This window comes from Scyliorhinus torazame, chromosome 15, assembly GCF_047496885.1.
Source record: "Scyliorhinus torazame isolate Kashiwa2021f chromosome 15, sScyTor2.1, whole genome shotgun sequence".
Classification (NCBI taxonomy): Eukaryota; Metazoa; Chordata; class Chondrichthyes; order Carcharhiniformes; family Scyliorhinidae; genus Scyliorhinus; species Scyliorhinus torazame.
The window spans coordinates 168,480,165-168,503,800 of NC_092721.1; the positions used below are offsets into that span (position 1 = coordinate 168,480,165).

Consider the following 23,636-nt stretch of genomic DNA (forward strand, 5'->3'; position numbering starts at 1 on the left):
GTGCATGAAATGGCCATTTGACCCATTAAAGGTCATCCCTTTACTGCTTTAACTGTCCCACTGTGGAATAATTCCATTTTGGATGATCCCAATATTTTACCTTGATTACCAAATCTGGCAGATTACTCGCACATTGATTCTCAATTTTTCACCAATTTATGTCCTCTACTGCCTTGATGTACTTTGAAGTAATAATGTGATTTTTTTTTCTTGCAGGAGGGAAAGAAACCCCTTGCATTAATATGGTGCCCTTCATGACACAGCCAATGAACTACTTTTAAAGTGTAGAAACTGTTGTAACTGGAGAAATGGGGCATACAATTTGGACACCGTAAGATCTGACAAACAGTAATGAAATAATGAGTAGACAATCAGTTGGTGATGTTGGCAGATGGATAAAAGTTTGGCCAGGGCACCAGTAACAGAGTTCCCCAGCCCTTACTGATACCATGCCAATGAATCTTTTATGTTACTTGAGAGGGCAGACAGTCTTGTTTTAATGTCTCATCCGCAGCTGGCTCATCCGACAGTGCTCCTTCAATTCTGATCTCCCGCATATCCCTGACTTCAATCATTCCAGAATCTTTAATATCTGCATCTGACTGGACTATATCAGGTAACATAGTGATCATGTTAACTGGACCAGAGTCCAGAGACCTGGGCTAATAATCTGGAGGTGTGAGTTGTTACGAGGTACCACAAAGTTGTTAATCTGGGCAAGACTCCTCGATTTGTCACCGTCTGATTAGGATACCACCAAATTATTACAAGCCCATATGAGGAGGGATGAACTGGCTCCCTGTCTTTATTTAACCCCGTCTGGTGATAGCGACAGATGCCTTTTCCCAGACCCAATAGTTATGTTGTAAAAGTGAGCTAATTTAACCAGACTTTCATGACTTAAAGAGCGAATGGGTTTATTAATGACTAAAAGGTAAGGAAAGAATGGTAATTCACATTCATATACATTCACCTGGATTCAAAATTGAGCCTAAAGTAAGTAACTAAAAGAAAAAGGGTATATGGAACAGTTTCGCGAGGAGTGGATGATGTTCCCTGGTGGCCATTACAATTCGAGATTCCAGTAGACTTGGCTTCAATAGGTGACTAGTAAGTTTCGAGGTTCCAGTAGAGTTGACTTCAGCAGGTCAATAGTTAGTTTTTCAATTCAAGTGTTCTGTAGTTTGGCAGAGAAGCTTCCTAGTTATTTTTTTAGTTGCAACACTTTTGTTATTTGGAGCTGACATCCACAGTCAGAGAGAGAGAGAGATTCAAGTTATACCTGCAAGAAAAGCTATTTTGTGCTGTCTGGCTTCTTTTCAGCTTGCAACACTTGGTCGCACAGAACACACACAGGCAGACAGGCATTGAGGCAACTTTTCAGCTGGCTTTTAACCCATTCGTTGCATATTCCATCTGGGAAGGTGAATCCACAATTCCATTGAGGCATTACTCACAAGATCTCTTGAGATGAGATGGCCATTAAGTCTCTTTGCTCTAGCAGAGATTATAATTTCTGGATACTTTGGAAGTACTTCGTCTGGAAACAGGGAGGGATTCTATTGTCTCTTGGAGAATCACCCTTTTTGTGAGGGCCACGAAGAATCCAGCACGAGTTTTAAGGATATAAAGAAATAACATTTATTTACAATAACATATATATACAACAGCAACTTTGCTTGCTGCTCACTCCTTCTTGCTGGTTCCAAACTGGCCAGCTTTATTTATACAGGGAGTCTGCTAATGATTTCTCCGCCCCCCCTCATTGGGGAAGCTCATACTCCCACAGGATTGTGGGATTGTCATTAGACCCCAGCCAATGGTAAGCAGGCAGGTTATAACAACCCTGTAGGAATTCAGCCAGTGGCTGACTTCACATCTTCAGTCAGGTTTGGTTTGCATGTTCAAATTTAAAGACAGGTCTTATGCCCAATATTTCCTGAAGTAGTTCCATATTTCTTACTCCATCATCGTGACAGAGTAATGGAAATTATTCATGACTCGCAGCAAAATAGCTTAATTTTATAATAAATGTGTTGAAAGTTGAAAAATATCAACTTTTTCAATGCTCCAACATTTTCTCCGCAAAATGTACTCAAAACGGGACTCTGTTTCTTTTCCATTAAATCATTTCCTAAAAGTCTACCTGCTGTCAGCACTGCTGTTCTTGCCTTGTTTTAAGGTGAAAACACCTTGCAACTTCTTTCCAGTAAGTCAACCTGGCCCCTACCCCTCCAAGCCTCCATAGCAGCCAAGCTTCATGTGAGACAGGATTTAGAGCATTTCACAAGACCGTCTTAATTCCTTCATTTTACTTGGAATTATGTCTCAAGACATAATCACCTTATAAAATCTCATATTCAGCTTGGTATGGCAACTGCTCGGCCCAAGATCGCAAGAAACTGCAGAGTGTGGTGAACTCAGCCCAACGCTTCACACAAGCTTGCAACCCTCCTATTGATTCTGTATACACCTCCCGCTGCCTCAGGAAGGCAGACAGCATTGTCAGAAACCCCTCACACCCAAGCTTTGCCCTCTTCCAGACTGTTCCATCAGGCAGAAGGTATAGAAGTCTGAAGACCGCACACCCAGACATAGGAACAGCTTCTTCCCCACAGCTACTAGACTCCTCAACGACTCTACCTTGGACTGATCTGTTCCCTGAAAAAACACTATTCACGACGCCCTATGCTGCTCTTGTTTGGCCTTGTTCCGCACTAATCAGTCACTATTTTGTTGATGCACCACTGTCAATGTACTCTGCCGATTATTCTTTTGTCTACTATGTACGTACTGTGTACGTTCCCTTGGCTGCAGAAAAATACTTTTCACTGCCTTCGGTACATGTGACAATAAATATCAATTAATCAAAAAAATAATGGCACTTAGGCTACAATTGCATGACAATTGTTATGTTTATACAGAGCAAGATTGCTTTGTGCCAATGCTCCAGTTGTAGTGTAATTCTGTGGTCAGGACCTGATGTGACTGGGTATTGGCTCCATATTGAATCCAGATTTATAACTTCAGTTTTATTGGAAAACAAGACACTTAACATGGGCACTTTAATTGCACTCCAAATGTAATCATAATTTCTAAATGTCTGCTATATACGCTAGCTTTCCGTTTGCTTTAAAAAAAAAAAAAAAAAAATGCAATTTGTTAAATTTCTGCACTGTGAAAGTGGTGTGCCAATTAATCCTTCCAGGTCGCTGTTAAATCACCGTGCAACTGAGGGCAACCAATTAAAATCGTTTTCCAAATCTTTTGCTGAAAGTTATGTTTCTACTGCTCCCCCTGTTTCAGCAACCTTGAATTGTTAATTGTTGTTAAGCACAAACTAGTGATCTACCTACTGTTGTCCTTGATGCAAAGAAAAGATATCTGATAATTTTATCTGAAGGGATTGAGAAATGCAATGTTGAGGCCCTTTTTCATTAAGGCTAGTTCTTATACAGGAAGCTTTCTCAACTTACACAATATTTTATGCCTCAAATATTTTTCTTATTTTTCTTGTTTGCAGGAGTTGGTTGATTTAGAATCCTTGAGAATTAGATGACAATATATTTTTCTTTTATCAGAACCAATAACTTTGTCCAGAGAATTTGTAAAAGGGATCACCAAATAATGAACACAATATATTTTACTTCCCTGTAGTAGATGTTTTGGCTCAACTATGATTTATCAGTTCAGTGGAGACTTCAAGAGTTACATTATGGAGATAGATAGAACATAGAACAGTACAGCACAGTACAGGCCCTTCAGCCCACGATGTTGTGCCGACCATTTATCCCAATCTAAGATCAATCTAACCTACACCCCTTCAATTTACTGCTGTCCATGTGCCTGACTAAGAGTCGCTTAAATGTCTTTAATGACTCTGACTCCACCACCTCTGCTGGCAGTGCATTCCACACAGCCACCACCCTCTGTGTAAAGAACCTACCTCTGACATCTCAGATTATAGCCTTTCTGACCTTGGTGTACATGTGGACTAGTTACCTTTACAAACCCACAATGCAAAGTTGTATTTTCATTAATGTTAAAGGGTTTAGTTTTAAACCAGCATACATTTGCTTTAATGTAGTAAACTTTTCAATTAACACTCTTTGAGAGCCCCATATATAAGCATGTTTGAATAGGAATTTCTAATGTTCTCTTGTGAAGAGGGTGCATTAGGTGGTAGGAAGGGAGATAACGATATACATCGTGTTGCTAGCATGTTTAGTGTTTTATTGACTTTGATTTTAAACAGTTTCTAGCCATAAGTCTACAGACCACTCCTAATTCTTCGCACAGGTTCCCAGGATTGTCTCTAAAAAGTGTCTTCACCGTTGACGTGGTACAATGATTTCTTTAAAATATAATTGGGAAGTTGTGGAATCAGGAAATTCTGGCGACTCAGAGGCTTGGATTGGCAGACGTGATATAAAAGTTCGGACATTTGATGTCTGTGGTTTTTGGGCAATCTTATTCTGAATAAAATCTCATAACAAACAGAACAAGGCTTCATGCTTGCGTATCTCATCACATTTGAATTTAAGAAATATTTTTGCACCTGTTTTCATGCAGCTGTACTGAGAGTAGAGGAATTGAAGTGCGTACATAATTTATTTTTCTAATTATCTTCAGCCTTGAACTTAATTATATATGGAGTTTAGAACATGTCAGAAGCCGTAAAAATGCCGCTGAGAAATGTTTCCTATATGAATTCCATCAAGAAGTTACAGCATCATAAGAACCTCTATGTGGTATCATGGTACCTGGACCAGACCCCAATTTATATTAAGAGACCAGCTGAAACACCAAATATTTTTCAATTTGTAAACTGAGGAAAGGATACTTCTCTCCAGGAGTGATTCCACTGACAACCCAGGAATCTTGTTTAAACAAACTTTACTATTAACACAGGATTAACCCCATTAACTGCCAAGAAAAAAAACAGCTTTATAATTAACAGTTAAATAGTTCTTTGTCTTTGAGCTTACTTTTTAAATCTACTTCTAAACTTTAAATGAAGCAAACTCCACACACACAGGCCAAATGCCACTTCTTAATATAGTTAGCACTCAGTGGCTTACAGGTTTATGCATAAAATTCTTGGGAGAATAACACAGCCGCAACTTAATGTCTACATCAGCTCTGGGATAACCTGGTCCGGAGGCTCAGCATCTGACTGGTACCCAGCTGGGTCCTTGGATCCAGCAGACCTCCGACTGCTGTCTTCCCACAACGTTTATGCCTCCTCCAGCTGTGCATCAGCAGCTGTGTGATGCTCATCAGATTGTGCCCCAGAAGCCTGTCCATTACATTGGCCACTAAAGTCTGCATCTTTGCACTGGTGGAGGGAGGGAATAACAGCTGTGACACCTTTTTGATCGCATCTTCGGAGCTCTCCTCCCAGGTGTTCTCTTGGAAAGCGAGAGGTGGGGAGGCACTTGGATTGTCCGGCACCATTAGATAGAGATCCTGCAGGGGTCAGGCATGGGCACCGTTGCTGGGCATGGATGGGGTGAGCAAGTGCGCGTGATATTGTGCTGGGTGGGGAGGGGGTGCTGCAGTGCTAATTGCAGGGTTGCTGGGGGAGGGGGGGGGGTGCATGCGGGATGCCAACTCAATCGTGCAGCCCAGTATATGTCATTGAATTTCTTGCGGCATTGGGTGGCAGTCCTGCTGACACTCTCTGCGCTGACAGCCACTGCCACTGCCTCCCAGGCGGCACTGGCTGCCCCATGGCTGACCTTCCTGAACAGGTTTTTTGGGTCGGTCTTCACAGTGGAAGACACAAATAACATGCCAGTGACTGATGGAAATGAGGCTATGACAGCTGAGGACCTTGAGATGATTGTTATCACTAAGGAAGTAGTGATGGGCAAGCTAATGGGGCTAAAGGTAGACCAGTCTCCTGGCCCTGATGGAATGCATCCCAGAGTGCTAAAAGAGATGGCTAGGGAAATTGCAAATGCACTAGTGATAATTTACCAAAATACACTAGACTCTGGGGTGGTTCCGGTGGATTGTAAATTACCAAACGTGACACCACTGTTAAAAAAGGAGGTAGGCAGAAAGCGGGTAATTATAGGCCAGTGAGCTTAACTTTGGTAGTAGGGAAGATGCTGGAATCTATCATCAAGGAAGAAATGGCGAGGCATCTGGATGGAAATTGTCCCATTGGGCAGACGCAGCATGGGTTCATAAAGGGCAGGTCGTGCCTAACTAATTTAGTGGAATTTTTTGAGGGCATTACCAGTGCGGTAGATAATGGGGAGCCAATGGATGTGGTATATCTGGATTTCCAGAAAGCTTTTGACACAAAAAATTGCTGCATATGATAAAGATGCATGGCATTAAGGGTAAAGTAGTAACATGGATAGAGGATTGGTTAATTAATAGAAAGCAAAGAGTGGGGATTAATGGGTGTTTCTCTGGTTGGCAATCAGTAGCTAGTGGTGTTCCTCAGGGTTCAGTGTTGGGCCCACAATTGTTCACAATTTACATAGATGATTTGGAGTTGGGGACCAAGTGCAATGTGTCCACGTTTGCAGACATCACTAAGATGAGTGGTAAAGCAAAAAGTGCAGAGGATACCGGAAGTCTGCAGAGGGATTTGCATAGGTTAAGTGAATGGGCTAGGGTCTGGCAGATGGAATACAATGTTGACAAATGTGAGGTTATCCATTTTGGTAGGAATAATAGCAAAAGGGATTATTATTTAAATGATAAAATATTAAAACATGCCGCTGTGCAGAGAGACCTGGGTGTGCTAGTGCATGAGTCGCAAAAAAGTTGGTTTACAGGTGCAACAGGTGATTAAGAAGGAAAATGGAATTTTGTCCTTCATTGCTAGAGGGATGGAGTTTAAGACTAGAGAGGTTCTGCTGCAATTGTATAAGCTGTTAGTGAGGCCACACCTGGAGTATTATGTTCAGTTTTGTTCTCCTTACCTGAGAAAGGACGTACTGGCGCTGGAGGGTGTGCAGAGGAGATTCACTAGGTTAATCCCAGAGCTGAAGGGGATGGATTACGAGGAGAGGTTGAGTAGACTGGGACTGAACTCGTTGGAATTTAGAAGGATGCGGGGGGCATCTTATAGAAACGTATAAAATTATGAAGAGAATAGATAGGATAGATGCGGGCAGGTTGTTTCCACTGGCGGGTGAAAGCAGAACAAGGGTTCATAGCCCTAAAATAAGGGGAAGTAGATTTAGGACTGAGCTTAGGAGGAACTTCTTCACCAAAGGGTTGTGAATCTATGGAATTCCTTGCCCAGTGAAGCAGTTGAGACTCCTTTATTAAATGTTTTGAAGATAAAGATAGATAGTTTTTTGAATAATAAAGGGATTACGGTTATGGTGTTTGGGCCGGAAAGTGGAGCTGAATCCAAAAACGATCAGCCATGATCTCATTGAATGGCGGAGCAGGCTCGAGCGGTCAGATGGCCTACTCCTGCTCCTAGTTCTTATGTTCTTATGTTCCGACCCCCTAGGGGGAACAGGGTATCCCGTCTGGACTCCACTGTGTCCAACAGTCTGGCGAGGACAGCATCTCAGAATCATAGGGCTACTCTGTGTGCTGCCTGGGGTTTGCTCTGTGGGATCGGTTTAAGAGCTGTATCTCCTCATTCGCGGGGAACTGCCGAACACGGTCCAGGCAAATCAGCTGGTGGGACAATCTTTTCAGGCATAAAGCCCGGGGACATCATTAAGTTCCCTAATTAACGTCAGATCCAGTGACAACTTCGCCAGGCCGGCCGTCGGGAAACACTTGGCTGTTCTGCTCGCTACCACACTCAGAACTTTCCGTTATATCGGGCCCAAAATCTAATTAGTCCCACTCCCCTGCTTTTTTCCATTGCCTGGACTTCTTTTCCTCTCCTTCAGTACATTTAATTCAAAATTCTTGTCCTGAAATGGTCTTTCACCCTAAAAAACTTACACTTTGCTTTTTCTGATTTGGATCTCTTTTTGCACCTATGATCCCTTTCCCCACCCTCTCTACCATATCCTTGGTGGTAGGGACTTTGGTCACCTTGATCCATCACTGTTCTCTATCTTACTACTTCTCTAGCCATCTACCTCAAATCCGAACTCTTTGGTCATGATTTTGTCACTTCTACTAAATTTGTAACTATCACTTGCCGTTATTTTTGCCTCTGTGGAGTACCTTCAGACACTCATTGCTCGAATAATGTCTATAATTGTAGGTGGTTGTTTTTGGTTTCACTGAGCCAAACGCCACTAACAGGCATTGTGATTCTGCCGATGCTGTTCGTAGTGATGAGTTTTCATCCAATCTTTCTTTATCCTCTGTTGTTTTTTTTTTAACCAATTATGCAGTTAATCAAAGTATAATTTTATTTTGAACAGAAACAAAATCCCATTATGATAACATTTCTCCTTTATGGCAGCTATGAAAATGGTAGGTCTGGCTGTGTCTATGGAGAGAGAATCAGAGTTAATGTGTCCAGTCCAATATGACTTCTTCGGAACCGATCCATAGATGCCGCAAAGCCTGCTGAGATTTTCCATTTTTAAAGTTTTTATTTCCGATTTTCAGCAGTATTTTGATTTTATTATCTAAATAGCATGTTGATTTCACACTTCTAGGAACTGGAGGGGGTTCATGAAGATGTCCAAGCAATGAGTGCCTGCTGCCAGGATATGACCAGCCGTTTAAAGGTAAGAAATACAAAAAAAACACCTCTCACAGTCCGCACAGGAACATGGCTGAGTTAATATTACACAGCACACTAATAGACACTTACTACTGTTAACTTTTCTATTTTCATGTGTTTTTTATGTTTTTGCATTTCTTAAGTGGGATTAGTGCTGGCAGATGATTTCCATTACCCTATGACTTGTGCACAACTACGATGAGGTTAAAGCGGGAGACCATTCTCTGCCAGTCGAATAACAATAAAGATGTACATTGCCTGTGGATTCTATCTGCTTTGGAGGAGTTTAAAAAAAAATTATTTATGGGATGTGGGTGTAGCTGGTTTGACCTGCATTTATTGCCCACCCCTAGTTGCCCTTCAGAAGGTGGTGGTGAGTTGCCTTCTTGAACCGCTACAGTACCTGTGGTGTAGGTACACCCACTGTGCTATTAGGAAGGGAGTCCCAGGGTTTTGCCCCAGTGCCAGTAAAGGATTAGCGATATATTTCCAAGTCAGGGTGGTGAGTGACTTGGAGGGGAACCTCCAGGTGGTGGGGTTCCCAAGTATCTGCCGCTCTTGTCCTTCTAAATGGTAGTGGTTGTGGGTTTGGAAGATGCTGTCTGAGGAACCTTGGTGAGTTACTGCAGTGCATCTTGTAGATGGTGCACATGGCTGCCACTGTTCGTCGGTGGTGGAGGGTTTGAATGTTTGTGGAAGTGGGAGCAATCAAGCGGGTTGCTTGGTCCTGGATGGTGTCAAGCTTCTTGTATTTCGTGACTAAACATAATTTACACTTCAGAAACACAAGATTCTGAGTATTTTTTTAACTTATATTTTATTGTTTCACATTGGCTTAATGTTAAACAACTTACATTTATGTAGCACTTTTAAGAGAATAAAACATCCCAAGGCACTTTACAGGTGTATAATCAGGCGCAAATTGATATGAGCCAGACAAAGCAGCATTAGTACAGGTGACCAAAGCATGGTAAAGGCATACTATTTAATGGGTGCCTTAAAGGAGGTGGAGAAATAGACTAATTTAGAGAGGGAGTTCCAAAACCTGAGGCCTGTGAATACTTAATGTTGGCGTGAAGGAACTGAAGGATACAAAAATTATGCGAACTGGGGGAACGTGGAATTCTCTGAGGATTGTAAATCTGGAGGACGTGACAGAGACCGACAGGGGCAGGCCATTGAGAGATTTGAACATGGAGAAAATTTAAACAGTGATAACCACCTGACAACGTTGCAGCAGGCATCTAAATTGTACGGTACTAACCTGGGCAGCATGGTAGCACAGTGGTTATCACTGTTGCCTCACAGCGCCAGGGACCCACATTCGATTCCTGGCTTGGGTCACTGTCTGTGCTGAGTCTGCATGTTCTCCCTGTGTCTGCGTGGGTTTCCTCCGGGTGCTGTAGTTTCCTCCCACAAGTCCTGAAAGACATGCTGTTAGGTGAATTGGACATTCTGAATTCTTCCTCCGTGTACCTGAATATTTGCCGGAGTGTGGCGGCTAGGGGATTTTCACAGTAACTTCATTGCAGTGTTAATATAAGACTACTTGTGACATTAATAAAGATTATTATTAACTGCAATATTAATGCATAGGCAGTGAGATAATTTGAATATTAATTCTAAATTTTTAATTGCTGTTTAATACCTTAGGGCCTTGATGCTTTGGAAATTCTCCAGTGATTATATTTGTGTGGTTTCCAGACCACTAAGAGCTATGAGAAAACAATTCCCCTGTGATTTGGAAATGTGCATTTCGGGCTCACAGAACCACTTTGTTGACCAGTAAAGCTTTACTGAGTGGTTCACCCTACAAGTGAACAGGGAGAGATCATTCTTGATTCAAAATATGAAAAGAAAATACTTTAACCCATTCCCCTGACCTTCACTGTAGGATCTTAGGAGCCTCATTTAAGAGAAAATGATCTGTATGTTGTAGGCCCATACAGTGGAGCCTGGTCTCCAGTTGCCTTGGTCCCCTAACCACTGGACCAGAGATCCAGGAGCTGATAAACCACAAGCGCAAGGCTTTTCTGAACCTGAAACAGCAACCCAACTCGAGAGCAATAAAGCATTCTACAGATGGCTGAAGCCTGAGTAAAAAAACCCGTGACCTAAAGAACAGATGGTGGATGGAGAAAGGACAGGCGATCCAGCACTTCGCTGACAATCATGACGCGTGAGATTTCTTTAGCACAGTCAAGCACCCATGGGCCCACCCTGCTGCAGGTCAAGAATGGAGAGGTGCTCTTCAGGAACAGAGAAGTAGTTAGTGCCCGCTGAAAGGAACACTTCAAAGACTTCCTTAACAGAGACTCAGGTCAGGATTGTCCATTTGGGAGACAATGTTCTCCTGCCTGAGGTGAATTGGAACTGCAGGAACGCAGATCAGGAAGCAATTCAGTATCCCTCGCCATACAAATTTATGGATGAAAAACCTCTGGGAAGGAGCTGAACAACTCGAGTTTCATTGCCAAGATCAAGACGAAGTCAAGTGTCAACAGCGAAAAGAACGGGTGGCAACCTTGGCAGCCCACCCTCCTGCTTCTCCACCCTCCTGCTTCTCCACCCTCCTGCTTCTCCACCCTCCTGCTTCTCCACCCTCCTGCTTCTCCACCCTCCTGCTTCTCCACCCTCCTGCTTCTCCACCCTCCTGCTTCTCCACCCTCCTGCTTCTCCACCCTCCTGCTTCTCCACCCTCCTGCTTCTCCATCCTCCTGCTTCTCCACCCTCCTGCTTCTCCACCCTCCTGCTTTTCCACCCTCCTGCTTCTCCACCCTCCTGCTTCTCCAACCACCATGACAGAGACTCTAGGTCACAGATTGTGCTCCCCTGTCACCTGAGAACTCATTTTTAGTGTGGGAACAAATCATTCTCGATCCCGAGGACTGCCTAAGAAGAAGATTACTGAATGTTCATTGATCTTAGGGGAAGTTTGCCTTTGTATGCCAGGGGAAGGGAGTGAAGCAGTAGACTTAGCTGCACAGATGGTCTCAATCATAGTGACAAAGAAATCCATGAATTTTGTTTGTTAGCAGTATCAAATCAGGAGGCATGGAAGACTGATTTAAAAAGGTGATTTGTTATGAAGCCAAGTCAGGTATTATCTCTGCATTCCACAACGATTTAGCCCAAATAACTTCTGCCATAAATTGATTGAGTCCCTTAGATCTCATGGAGCAAAGATTCAGGTTGTATCACAGTGGATGGATAGGGAGAGTGTATTAGTTTTTGTGAGAACAGGCAAATTAAAAAATAAATATATTTAGAGTACCCAATGCTTTTTTTTCCAATTAAGGGGCAATTTAGCGTGGCCAATCCACATACCTGTACATCTTTGGATTGTGGGGGTGAGACTCGCGCAGACATGGGAGAATGTGCAAACTCCACACGGACAGTGACCCGGAGCCGGGATCGAACCCGGGTCCTCGACATCTTGAGGCAGCAGTGCTAACCACTGCTTCACCGTGCCGCCCAGGAAAGGCAAATTAAAGGTGAAGACGAAGGTTTAGTTTGGCAGATATGTCAAAGTGAATGGAGGGCTCAAGATTATGCAACTGGGAATGTGAAGGTGCTGTTGCAAGTTACTTTGTAGGGGTGGACACAGAAGGAAAGTAAAGTTGGGAGAGGAGGGGGGCTGAGTAATAGAACATGGGAACCTGCCAAAACTCCACAGGATGAGTTTCTATTTTTGTTGCTGGTTGGAGACAACAAAGAACAAAGAAATGTACAGCACAGGAACAGGCCCTTCGGCCCTCCAAGCCCGTGCCGACCATGCTGCCCGACTAAACTACAATCTTCTACACTTCCTGGGTCCGTATCCCTCTATTCCCATCCTATTCATGTATTTGTCAAAGATGCCCCTTAAATGTCACTATCGTCCCTGCTTCCACCACCTCCTCCGGTAGCGAGTTCCAGGCACCCACTACCCTCTGCGTAAAAAACTTGCCTCGTACATCTACTCTAAACCTTGCCCCTCTCACCTTAAACCTATGCCCCCTAGTAATTGACCCCTCTACCCTGGGGAAAAGCCTCTGACTATCCACTCTGTCTATGCCCCTCATAATTTTGTAGACCTCTATCAGGTAGCCCCTGAACCGCCTTCGTTCTAGTGAGAACAAACCGAGTTTATTCAACCGCTCCTCATAGCTAATGCCCTCCATACCAGGCAACATTCTGGTAAATCTCTTCTGCACCCTCTCTAAAGCCTCCACATCCTTCTGGTAGTGTGGCAACAGCAGTTGCTTTCTCAAATAGTTGTTTTTTCAAATTTGGAAGACAGTCATCTTGGGTTGCTCTGACATAACCTCCTAATATAACTTTCCAAATGCCACTCACATACGCTTGAGAGCAAGCTACTCATTCCCTTCCCCTTAAGTGAGATGGGAGTGAGGAGAAGCTTAAAGCTGTGTTCTGGCTGGAAAAACCATATGCGTGAATGTAACTTTCATTCTTGACTTAGGTTTGTATAAATGGGTGACACAGTGGTTAGCACTGCTGCCTCACAGCGCCAGGGTTCAATATCAGCTTGGGTCAATGTTTGTGTGGAGTCTGTATGATCTCCCCGTGTCTGTGTGAGTTTCCTCCGGGTGCCCTTGTTTCCTCCCATAGTCCAAAGATGTGCAGGTTAGGTGGATTGGCCATGATAAATTGTCCCTTAGTGTCCAGGGATGTGCAGCTTAGGTTATGGGGTTACAGGAATAGGGGGGGAAGTGGATATGGGTAGATAGGAATAGGGTCGGTGCAGACTCGATGGGCTGAATGGCCTCCTTCACTGAAGGGATTCTGTGATATGAGTAAAATATCTATTTGTGTAGAAATTGTTGATGTGTTCTAAAGATGTTAGACCTTGGATATATTTGACTTTCCTCCAGTACCTAACAGTAAAACACAAGTTTTATGTTTTCATTTCCAGCTAGCAAAGGAACAGACACAAGACCTGATCATTAAAACTACTAAGCTTCAATCAGAAAAGTAAGTAATGCACGTCATTTACAGGCCATGGAGGCTATTGTGACTTTCTTCTTATGCTTAGCTCTGCCACTTTAAAGATATGTTCTACATTGCATGTCATTGTGCTCTGAATATCCAATGAGAATTCTTGTGCACCATTAAGTGTGTTTCCCGGGTGTCCTTGGAGAGGGACCATGTGGTGTCCGTTGGTTCCGTTGAGGCCTCCCATGCCTGGTGGACACTGTGGGGACTCCTTTAATCACCTTTTGTTTTAATATTTTAAGTTTCCTTTGGAATGGTGAGCAATTTTCTTTGTTCGAAGGCTGGCCGATGTTGGTCATTGCCAATGCACAAAAACTAGTGGGTCAAAGGTTGTCTGAACACCATAGTGCTGTTGCTGTGGGCTGCCTCGACTTTGACAGTTTGTTATGTTAAATTAGGGCTAGTGGCAGAGTGTAAATTGCTTTGGAAGTATTAGTAGCAGAGCTAGAGTGATGTTGTGAAACGCTGTCATTTGCTGCCATTTATTTGTGTGGCCGCAGTCATCAGTGAGGCAAGTCCCAAAGATCAGAAAAGCAGAAACTGATTTATTTGAAGCAGTTCTACATATTCGCACATAATGGCTGAGTAAAGATTTGGGCAGGAGAATACCATTGTTTTATCTAGCCTACCTCTCCAAATCATCCATCGTTTTTCTTACTGTAATTTCGAAACTAAGGAATCCATTATAAAGCCGGATATGTTTTTATGGACCCGTTTAGCTCAGTTGGCTGGACAGCTGATTCGTGGTTCAATTCCTGTACTGGCAAAGGTTATTCATGAGGTGTGGTGATCCTCAGGTTAAATCGCCACCAGTCAGCCCTCCTGCTCAAAGGGGAAAGCAGGCTATGGTCATCTGGGACGATGGTGACTTTACCTTTATCTAAGTTCTATTAGATTTTTATTCTAATAAATTTTGGCCATGCCACTTTATGACCGATCCCTCGTTATCACAGGAAGTGTTGGTGGGTCTTCTCCTTGATCTCCATGTAGTTCCTGTAGTACTCATAGAGTGATGGTTAGGGAATTTTACAACATTGGTCAAACAACAAATGGAGGAACAACAGCATGTGTCCATCAGGTTAATATGGACTTAGAAGAGGAATTTAGAGGTTACCACAATATAATATTTCCTGTACATCTGGTGGTTAGTTCACTAAGCAAAGGAGGTGCTGTTGGCATTGTCACAAATTGGATAGCTCTTTCAAGCACATGACAGAGGCACGATAAACCAGATGATAGGTCTCCTTCTGTCTTGCATGATTCAATGAAGCTTGGTGAGTTTCTGTAGTGAATCCTATAAGTAAATAAACTGTTGCTACGGTGCTAGTGATGAGGGAGTGCATCATGATTTCAGTGGCTGGGGAGCTAATCAAGCAAACAATTCTCTTCCGGTTGGTTTCAAGTTTGAGTGTTGTTGCAGCTGTACACACCCATGTGAATAATGAGAATTCCATCACGCTCACCATTTGAGCCTTTGTAGGGGATATACACACGTTGAGAAGTCAGGAGGTGAGCCAGTCAAGGTAGATCACCCAGCCTCAGTCCTTATAGGCAATCTGTTAATCTGACTGGTCCAGGTAAATTTCTGGTGATCCTCAAGATGTTATTGGATGTCAGAAGTGGTGGTGCCTTTAAAAGTCAGCGGAGATAAGAGTAGGATTTACCTTATTTAAACTGGTCATTACCTAGAAAATCTTAGCTGCCATTTGTCAGTCCAAGTCTGAATTGTGTCCAGGTCCTCCTGAACGCTCTTTAAAATGCTAGTAATGGTGAAGGGAGCAAGATGATGTGGAATTGCCATTGTGCAACCTCAGTCCAGACTTAAAGATGAAGTTCATGATATTGTAAGTAAAGAGAGTTGGGCAGAGGACACTTCTGTGAGGAACCCATGTAGTGATGTGCTGAGGCTATGTTGAATGACCTCCAACACCCATGATAAATTTCAATTGTCTTCGGAGTCTAGTCACTGGAGCCTTCCCTTTGACTCCCATTGACATCTGTTTTAGTGGGATACCTTGGTACAAAACTGACATTGATATGAAGTCTTGTTATATTATTGCATACATTTTCATATATCAACACAAATGCTGGAGATTACTTTAGGGGATAGATGTAACTGTAAGCACTGGGTAACTTGAGCTGGGACTTGCTGTATGGAATATGCTTTTGGTACTCTTTTACAGTTTAAATCTGGAATACAGAAAACGCAGTGTGTTTCATTGCTGAGCAAAGCTTATCAAATTCAGGTTCTGGTTTCCCAAACTCAATCTCGACTCTAGACCTAAACTCATTGCTTTGACTTTATTTACTTTTGATACAAAGCATCAGACCATATCAGATGGTTTCTCTTGCTTTGCAATATGCAACGTTTTTGCAGAAAAGTAATGCATTTGATGTGAAGGTTTGCATTTGCTTCAACATGTGGATGATGAATCAGCAGCATCAAGTAAATTGAAACAATAAAGATTCTCTCCCAACATGCAATAACCAAACTTAAAGTGACTGGATAAATCCTGAATAGATGTTGAAGTAGGTAGGCTCTTTCTGATTTGAATTGTGACAAATTCTTGACCATTGTTGGTATGGAGCTGCTGATTCTTGAAGTGCCTATCTTGTTGTTCATCTCATCTTAAAACAGAAAGATTTGCTAAGACCAGTATTAAAGAAGACACGGTGAAAAGGGTAAAGAGAATTCCTGACTACTGTTCATAAGAAATCTGGCAAATTTTGATCAGAGTTGTACGAGATGCTATTTCTCTGAAAACCGCTCATCTGCCAAAATGTCATTTGTTTCAAACTTAAATGACGATGAAGTGAGTGTCTCCATGGCTGGTTCTGGACTTGGTAACTTAACTGCAATGGCAAAGAAAAAAATGAACGTATGCATTTATGGTTTGATTAATCAGATTTACTGAAACAGATTAAATACGGTAATCTAAAGATTGTTAGAGCTCCGCTGGGTTGCAGTGGTTATTTTTTTTTACCTTTAGAGTAGCTATCAAACTATTGATTACGATGCTTATTCCCAAACTCCGCTAATATTCCAAAGAAGCTAAACTATTGGGAGTGGTTGAATGAAACGCTTGAGTAATGTGTTAACCAAGTTCCTCCGTGTTTAATAGATAATACTAATTTATTCTGTAAATTAAGTTATTTGTTATGTTCTTACAGATCTGTGACTACTAATCAACCATTCTCTTTCTGCACTATGGGTTTTCTTATTAGTTTCATACTGAGAATAATTGAAAACACAAGCTTAATATCAGTGCTTTTGGAAATGCAATTAATTTGAAGTGTGAAAGTGATACTCATTTTTACAAATTTACGAATTGGGAGCAGAATTATTCCATTCAACTTCTTGAACCTTCCCTGCATTTAGTAAGATAATGGCTCGATAACCAACTCCCGATAACCTTTGACACCCTTGTGAATCAAAAATCTATCAACCTCTCCATTGCTGCCTCATGGCGCCGAGGTCCCAGGTTCGATCCTGGCTCTGGGACACTGTCTGCGTGCACATTCCCCCCATGTTTACGTGGGTTTCACCCCCACACCCCAAAGATATGAGGATCGGTGGATTGGCCAAGCTAAATTGCTCCTTAATTGAAAAAAATGAATTGGGTACTCAAAATTTATTTAAAAAAGAAGAAAAGAAAAATCTATCGATCTATCTCTGCCTTAAAAATATTCAATGACCCTGTCTCTCCTGCTCTCTGAGGAAGAGAGCTCCAAAGATTTTACCCTCTGAGAGAGAAAGAATCTTCTCATTATTGCCTTAAATAGGAAATTGCTTATTTTTAACTATGTCCTCATGTCCTAGTCTCTCCCACAAAGGGAAACATCCTTTCAGCATCAAGCCTGTCAAGTCCCCTCAGAATCTTAATTGTTTCAGTCACACATTGTTCTAAACTCCAATTGATGCAGTGCACGCTTTGCTCATAAGGTAACTCCCCCAATTCCAGTTATCAGTTGAGTGAACGTCCTCTGAGCTGTTTCTAAAGTATTTATATCTGTTCTTAAATAAGGATACCAAAACTGTGCACAATACTCCAGATATTGTTGCACCAATGCTGTTAGCAAAACATTCCTACTTTTATATTCCATTCCCCTTGCAATAAATAACAGCCATTTGCCTGCTGTACACCTGCATACTAACGTTTTGTGATTCATGCATCGAGACATCCAGGTCCCTCAATCTCCGAGTTCTGCAATCTCTCTTTAGTAAATAATTTCTGTTTTTCCTGCCAAAGTGGATAAGTTCACATTTTCCCACATTACACTCCATATGCCAAATCTTTGCCCATTCAATTTTTTGCAAATTCCTTGTGCCTTCTTTATAACTTACTTTCCTCCTATTTTTGTGTCTTCAGCAAATTTAGCAACCATACATTTGGTCCTTTCATCCAAGTTATTGATAGAAATTGTTAAGAGTTGAGGCCCCAGCACTGATTGCTGTGACACTCCACACATCACATCTTGCCAACCTAGAAATTACCCATTTATGCCTACTCTGTTTCCTGTTAGCGAACAAATCCTCTACCCATGCTAATATGTTACCCCCTACATCATGAGCTCCTGTAATACTCAGTAAACTTTGACAAGGAACCTTGCCAAATAGCTTCTGGAAATCTAAGTATAGTGGATCCACAAGTTCCCCTTTATCCACGCTATTTGTTACTTCCTCAGAAAATTTGAATAAATTAGTCAAACATGTTTTCCCTTTTGCAAACTATGTTGACTCTGCCTGATTACATTGAGATTTCTGAAATGCCTCACTAACCTCCTACGGTGGCACAGTGCGGCAGCAGTGCTGTCTCACAGCGCCAGGAACCTGGGTTCAATTCCGGCCTTAGGTGACTGTGAGTGTGGAGTTTACACAATTCTCCCGTGTCTGCGGGTATCCTCCGGGTGTTCCGGTTTCCTTCCACAGTCCAAAGATGTGCAGGTTAGGTGGATTTGCCGTGCTAAAATTGCCCTTTAGTGTCCAAAGATGCGCAAGATAGGTGGGGTTGCGGGGATTGGGTGGGGAGTGGGCCTAGGTAGGGTGCTCTTTCAGAGGGTCAATGTAGGCTCGGTGGGCCAAATGGCCTCCTTCTGCACTGTGGGGATTCTGTGAATATTTAATAGATTCCAGCCATTTCCCCTAAAACAGATGTAATGTAACTGGCCTGTATTTTCATAAAATGTCACAGTTTGTTTATAGGATTTGCTGTACACATATTTATCCTTCAGTTGCATGTTAGCAGGAAATAATTAAATTACTAAATCAAAGCCAGAAATTGCAATCTTTAAATTTTAAATAATGTTATGTTCAAATATTACTTTATGTTGAAATAAATCCCATGAAATGCACAGAGCAACAGTTTGGACATGGAATAAAATGAATTCTGTTGCTCTTTTTAAATCCTATACACTTAAGTAATTTCAGTACTTTGTTACATTTATTGTGTCTGAATCTAAATTTTCAGAAATATATATATGTGTAGACTGGCACTGTGTTTTTGCCAATTAAAAGCACGTAGGAAGGAATGAAGAAACTGTATTGTGTGTACAATTTTGCTGTGATATATTAACATATTTACATAACTAGAACCCAGGACACACAACAATCTATAGAATTTTCAGTTCAGACATTTCCTGAAGTTCACCCACTATAGAGAGTGGACAGGAGAACACTTTTCCCCTTGGTGGCGGGATCAATGACTAGGGGGCATAGATTTAAGATAATTGGCAGGAGGTTTAGAGGTGATGTGAGGGGAAACTTTTTCACCTAGTGGGTGGTGGGAGTCTGGAACTTTGTCTGAAAGGGTGATGAAGGCAGAGACCCTCATAACATTTAAGAGGCATTTAGATGTGCGGTGCCAAGGCATACAAGGCTATGTGCCAAGTGCTGGAAAATGGGATTAGAATAATTAGATGGTTGCTTTTGACTGGTGCAGAGGCAATGGTACGGTTGTCCTTTTCTGTGTTGTATGACCCTTAAGTGGGTGATGTTATTTAAATTTAGTATTGAAATTTGCTATTTGGACCAAAGTTTTAGGGTCTTGGCAAACATCCTGATCAAAATAAAAGTAATAAACCTCTATCAAATTGCAACTTTTTACATAAAATATGTGACTCGCTCGCTAGTGCAGAGCAATCCTGTTCTGTTAACTATACAGCAGGGAAGGTCCTAAAATACTTTAATACTTTTGGTGTTAGCCCCAGCTTAGTAATTTCACTCTTGCCTCCGTGTCAGAGTTTATGCCTCACTCCTCCTGTGATCTGTAAATCTAATTTAATTTGTTTCTAAAAAATTGTTGTTACTTGTTCTGATGGTGGAGAAATTAAACATTGTTTCACTGGTCTTTTGGCCACAAAGGGAAGCTTGGGAAATGAGTTTCAGCGAACGACTTTCTGCACATAGTATGGCTCTAAAATGTGCCAGATGCCAACTAGAAACTGGTGACTTTTAAGTGTCTGGGGCATTCTCTTGATACAAGACTTGGCTGCCTTGCATGAGCAAAGGAGGTATCTCACACTGGTTGTATGTCCCTGATTGAAATTTACATATAGGTAGGCAGAAATTGCAATACACAACTTCTGCTTAATTGTATCATGTCTCGAGTGACCAAACCAGCAGTCCCTATAGGGACAATGAGTAAATTGAAGGGAGGATAATGTTACAATCCCAGTTGATGTTATCACTGAATGGGAAGATCCCAGAATGGAACCCTGGCTGAAAGACCGTTATTTTTACTTTATTTCATAAAATGTGGGGAACAGAGTCACAGAACTGGGGCAGCACGGTAGCATTGTGGATAGCACAATTGCTTCACAGCTCCAGAGGTAGGTTCGATTCCAGCTTGGGTCACTGTCTGTGCGGAGTCTGCACATCCTCCCCGTGTGTGCGTGGGTTTCCTACGGGTGCTCCGGTTTCCTCCCACAGTCCAAAGATGTGCAGGTTAGGTGGATTGGCCATGATAAATTGCCCTTAATGTCCAAAATTGCCCTTAGTGTTGGGTGGGGTTACTGGGTTGTGGGGATAGGGTGGAGGTGTTGACCTTGGGTGGGGTGCTCTTTCCAAGAGCTGGTGCAGACTCGATGGGCCAAATGGCCTCCTTCTGCACTGTAAATTCTATGATTCTATGAAACTGCGAATTAGTTTTACCAACAGGAAAAAAAACATTTAGTAAACATGAAAAAATTGGATTATGATGTGATACTCCTTTACTCCCCCCTTAGCTTAACAATTACACACAGATTTTAACATTAACATAGATTGCAAAGTACATCTTAAGCTACAATGGTCTCATTAACAAAGTCCCTTTAAGCACGCAAGATGACTGTGGTAAGACTGAATCCAAGTGAATGTCTGTGGATTTCTCCTCAAAATACCATGAGCCACCTTGTCTCACTGAACTCCAGCTTCCACAGGGGCTGTTTAGCACAGGGCTAAATTGCTGGCTTTGAAAGCAGACCAAGGCAGGCCAGCAGCACGGTTCAATTCCCGTAACAGCCTCCCCGAACAGGCGCCGGAATGTGGCGACTAGGGGCTTTTCACAGTAACTTCATTTGAAGCCTACTTGTGACAATAAGCAATTTTCATTTCACAGGAGTGATTTCAAATTCTGCTTTCAAAAGTCACACTTTCAAATCTTCTTTTAAATTATGCTCTCCCTCTGCTGCATCCATCAAAGTTTCACTTTCAGATTTTACACCTCTCACTTCAGATTTCCTTTGTCTTAAAGGCTTTTATACAAACTCCGAGGTCCAGCCACCGATTTCCACAATTATTTCAAATAATGTCTCCCAAACGGTAGTAATTTCTCATCAACCTTAACACTACTGCAGATATCTTTCTGGCCTCTCACGATCCAATGCCTTTTCAACTTACTTTGACTGTACTGAACAGTAATCTGTTCTGGTTTCTAGTTTCCTAAGTTCCGTTAATTCTCGCCATCTTGAAAATTTCTCTTCATTTCTCTAGTTTCCTTAATTAGCTGGACTTTAGATTTCCGGCATCTGTTCTCTTAGCCATTACTCCACAAATGGCTTTTCTGCTAGCAAGGCTGCAAGAATTGTTTCCTCTTTAGCCTTCGAAAACCAATTGCTTCCAGCAGAGCTGTAAGAGCTGCCTTCTCTCTCATTACCCCTGTCCAACTGCAATCAAAATAGCAAAACTAAAACGTAAGCTTCTCCACCTCTTGGTGAGATGGAGGTTGTTCTTTTTCCTGTTTGAGGACTTGTTTGTTGCCAGCAGGTGAGATGTGTTAAGAGGAGAAAAAGGGAAAAATGTCAAACTGTGGGAATTGTGTTATATTTTTGCAATGTTATGTGTTCATGTTTATGTGTACTCTTGTTTGAATAAAAGTAGTTTAAAAAAAGCTTCTCTCGTTACAAGGCCCCAGTTGCTAAGTTTTAGTCTTCACACCGTAGCACTCTTTAAACATAACAGAATCCCAGTTGGAATTGAAACCAATCCCCTCACATACAAATACCTTTGTTCAGCATGAATCTAACCATAGCTTCTACCCTTCCAGGAACTGAATCATTAAATTAAACCCACTTTAAACTATACCTTATTTCTAATGTTTACCAATACAAATCTAAATCCCTTGAAACCATCATTGTTTTCCTAACAATAAAATTTTATGGAATGGCAGTACCCTGGGTACTGTCCCAGCTAGGATCAGCTAACTTGGCAGAGATTAGAACTGAAACCATGGCTTTTGTGATGGGTCTAATCTGAACAGAAATGGCGATGTTCCAGAAAATCTTATTATACTGAACTTGATTAATTTATTGTTGATACACACTGTTGTCTTGTTTTTGTTGTGATACTGCACTGACACTTTTCTGTCAGTCTCAGCCCAGTCCCAGTATCTTTAAAGTGCAGTGCACGAGCAGCAGATTTTTATTAGACAGACAAGTGTACAATGCTGCACCATATGGACTGCCTAGCAAAGAGAGAGCAAAGGTGGATGCACATTGATCACCGCCTCAGCCAGCTAATTATAAATAAGAAAGCATGGGCTTACACCAAACTCAAAACAACTCCAACATAAATGTGTTCAAGAGATCGCTTCAGCATTGAATCTTGGCTCCATGCCAGGCTGAAGTTACACAACAGTTGATCGAAAACACTAGCTTATTCTAGCATACTGAGCTACAATAGGCAACCTAACATTTACTTGCCTCAGGCCAATCAGTGCCTGACTTCCAAACTTCATTAATGCTTTTGCAATGTACACCCAATGCTCTTCTGTTACATCATCTTGATCTGAAAGCAGTTGCATAATTGCAGTTATTTGAACTGCTCTATGATGTTCATAATGAAGTTTGAGGGGTGAAACAATGATTGAGTCATAATAGGACAATCAGCTCCTTTTTTTAAATGGATCATTAATTTAAGTGGCCATCAAGTTCCTCTTTTAATGGTCATGCTAAGCATTAAATCTTTACTATGACCAGCTGTACCTATTATTCTGGCATGGCGCAGCCTTCTAATGTCGTTGTCAATTTTTCTCATCTTGCTCCTTAAAATGCATTTACCCTTTGCTGGGGTGTGATTGCATGGATGCAAGTCATATTTTGATAGCTCACCCAAGCCACAATTTTTCATGTGTAAACCTTCACGGTAAGTATTGACAGACTATTTAACTGTGGGGAATATCTGAATGGTGTTTGATCTTCTCCTTAGCGGCCATGAACATTTGCTTTACGGCAGGAATTGCTACACAACAGAGTTGTGAATGAATTCTCATGTTTTCTCCTAATCTCAGGGTGCACTGAGGTAAAAAAGATCAGCAACCTGAAATGTTAACTCTGTTTCTCTATACAGATGCTGCCTGTCCTGCTTTTATTCCAGCATTTGTTTGCTTTTATTTTCAGCTAATTGAGTGACGTGGTTACAGTTTGAGTTAAGTAAGATCGAATTGGAAAGTTGCCTTCATAGATTATCATAGAATTTACAGAGCAGAAGGAG

General features: G+C 41.9%; 1 protein-coding gene across 1 annotated transcript in view; it reads left to right on the forward strand.

Annotated features, from left to right (window-relative positions):
- The window catches only part of cog6 (component of oligomeric golgi complex 6), a 177,854-nt gene that overhangs the window by 14,040 nt on the left and 140,178 nt on the right, over positions 1–23,636 (forward strand). The window contains exons 3-4 of the mRNA XM_072477070.1: positions 8,607–8,678; positions 13,590–13,648. Coding sequence (XP_072333171.1) covers positions 8,607–8,678; positions 13,590–13,648 — 131 coding nt within the window. The remainder of the gene's footprint in view (positions 1–8,606; positions 8,679–13,589; positions 13,649–23,636) is intronic.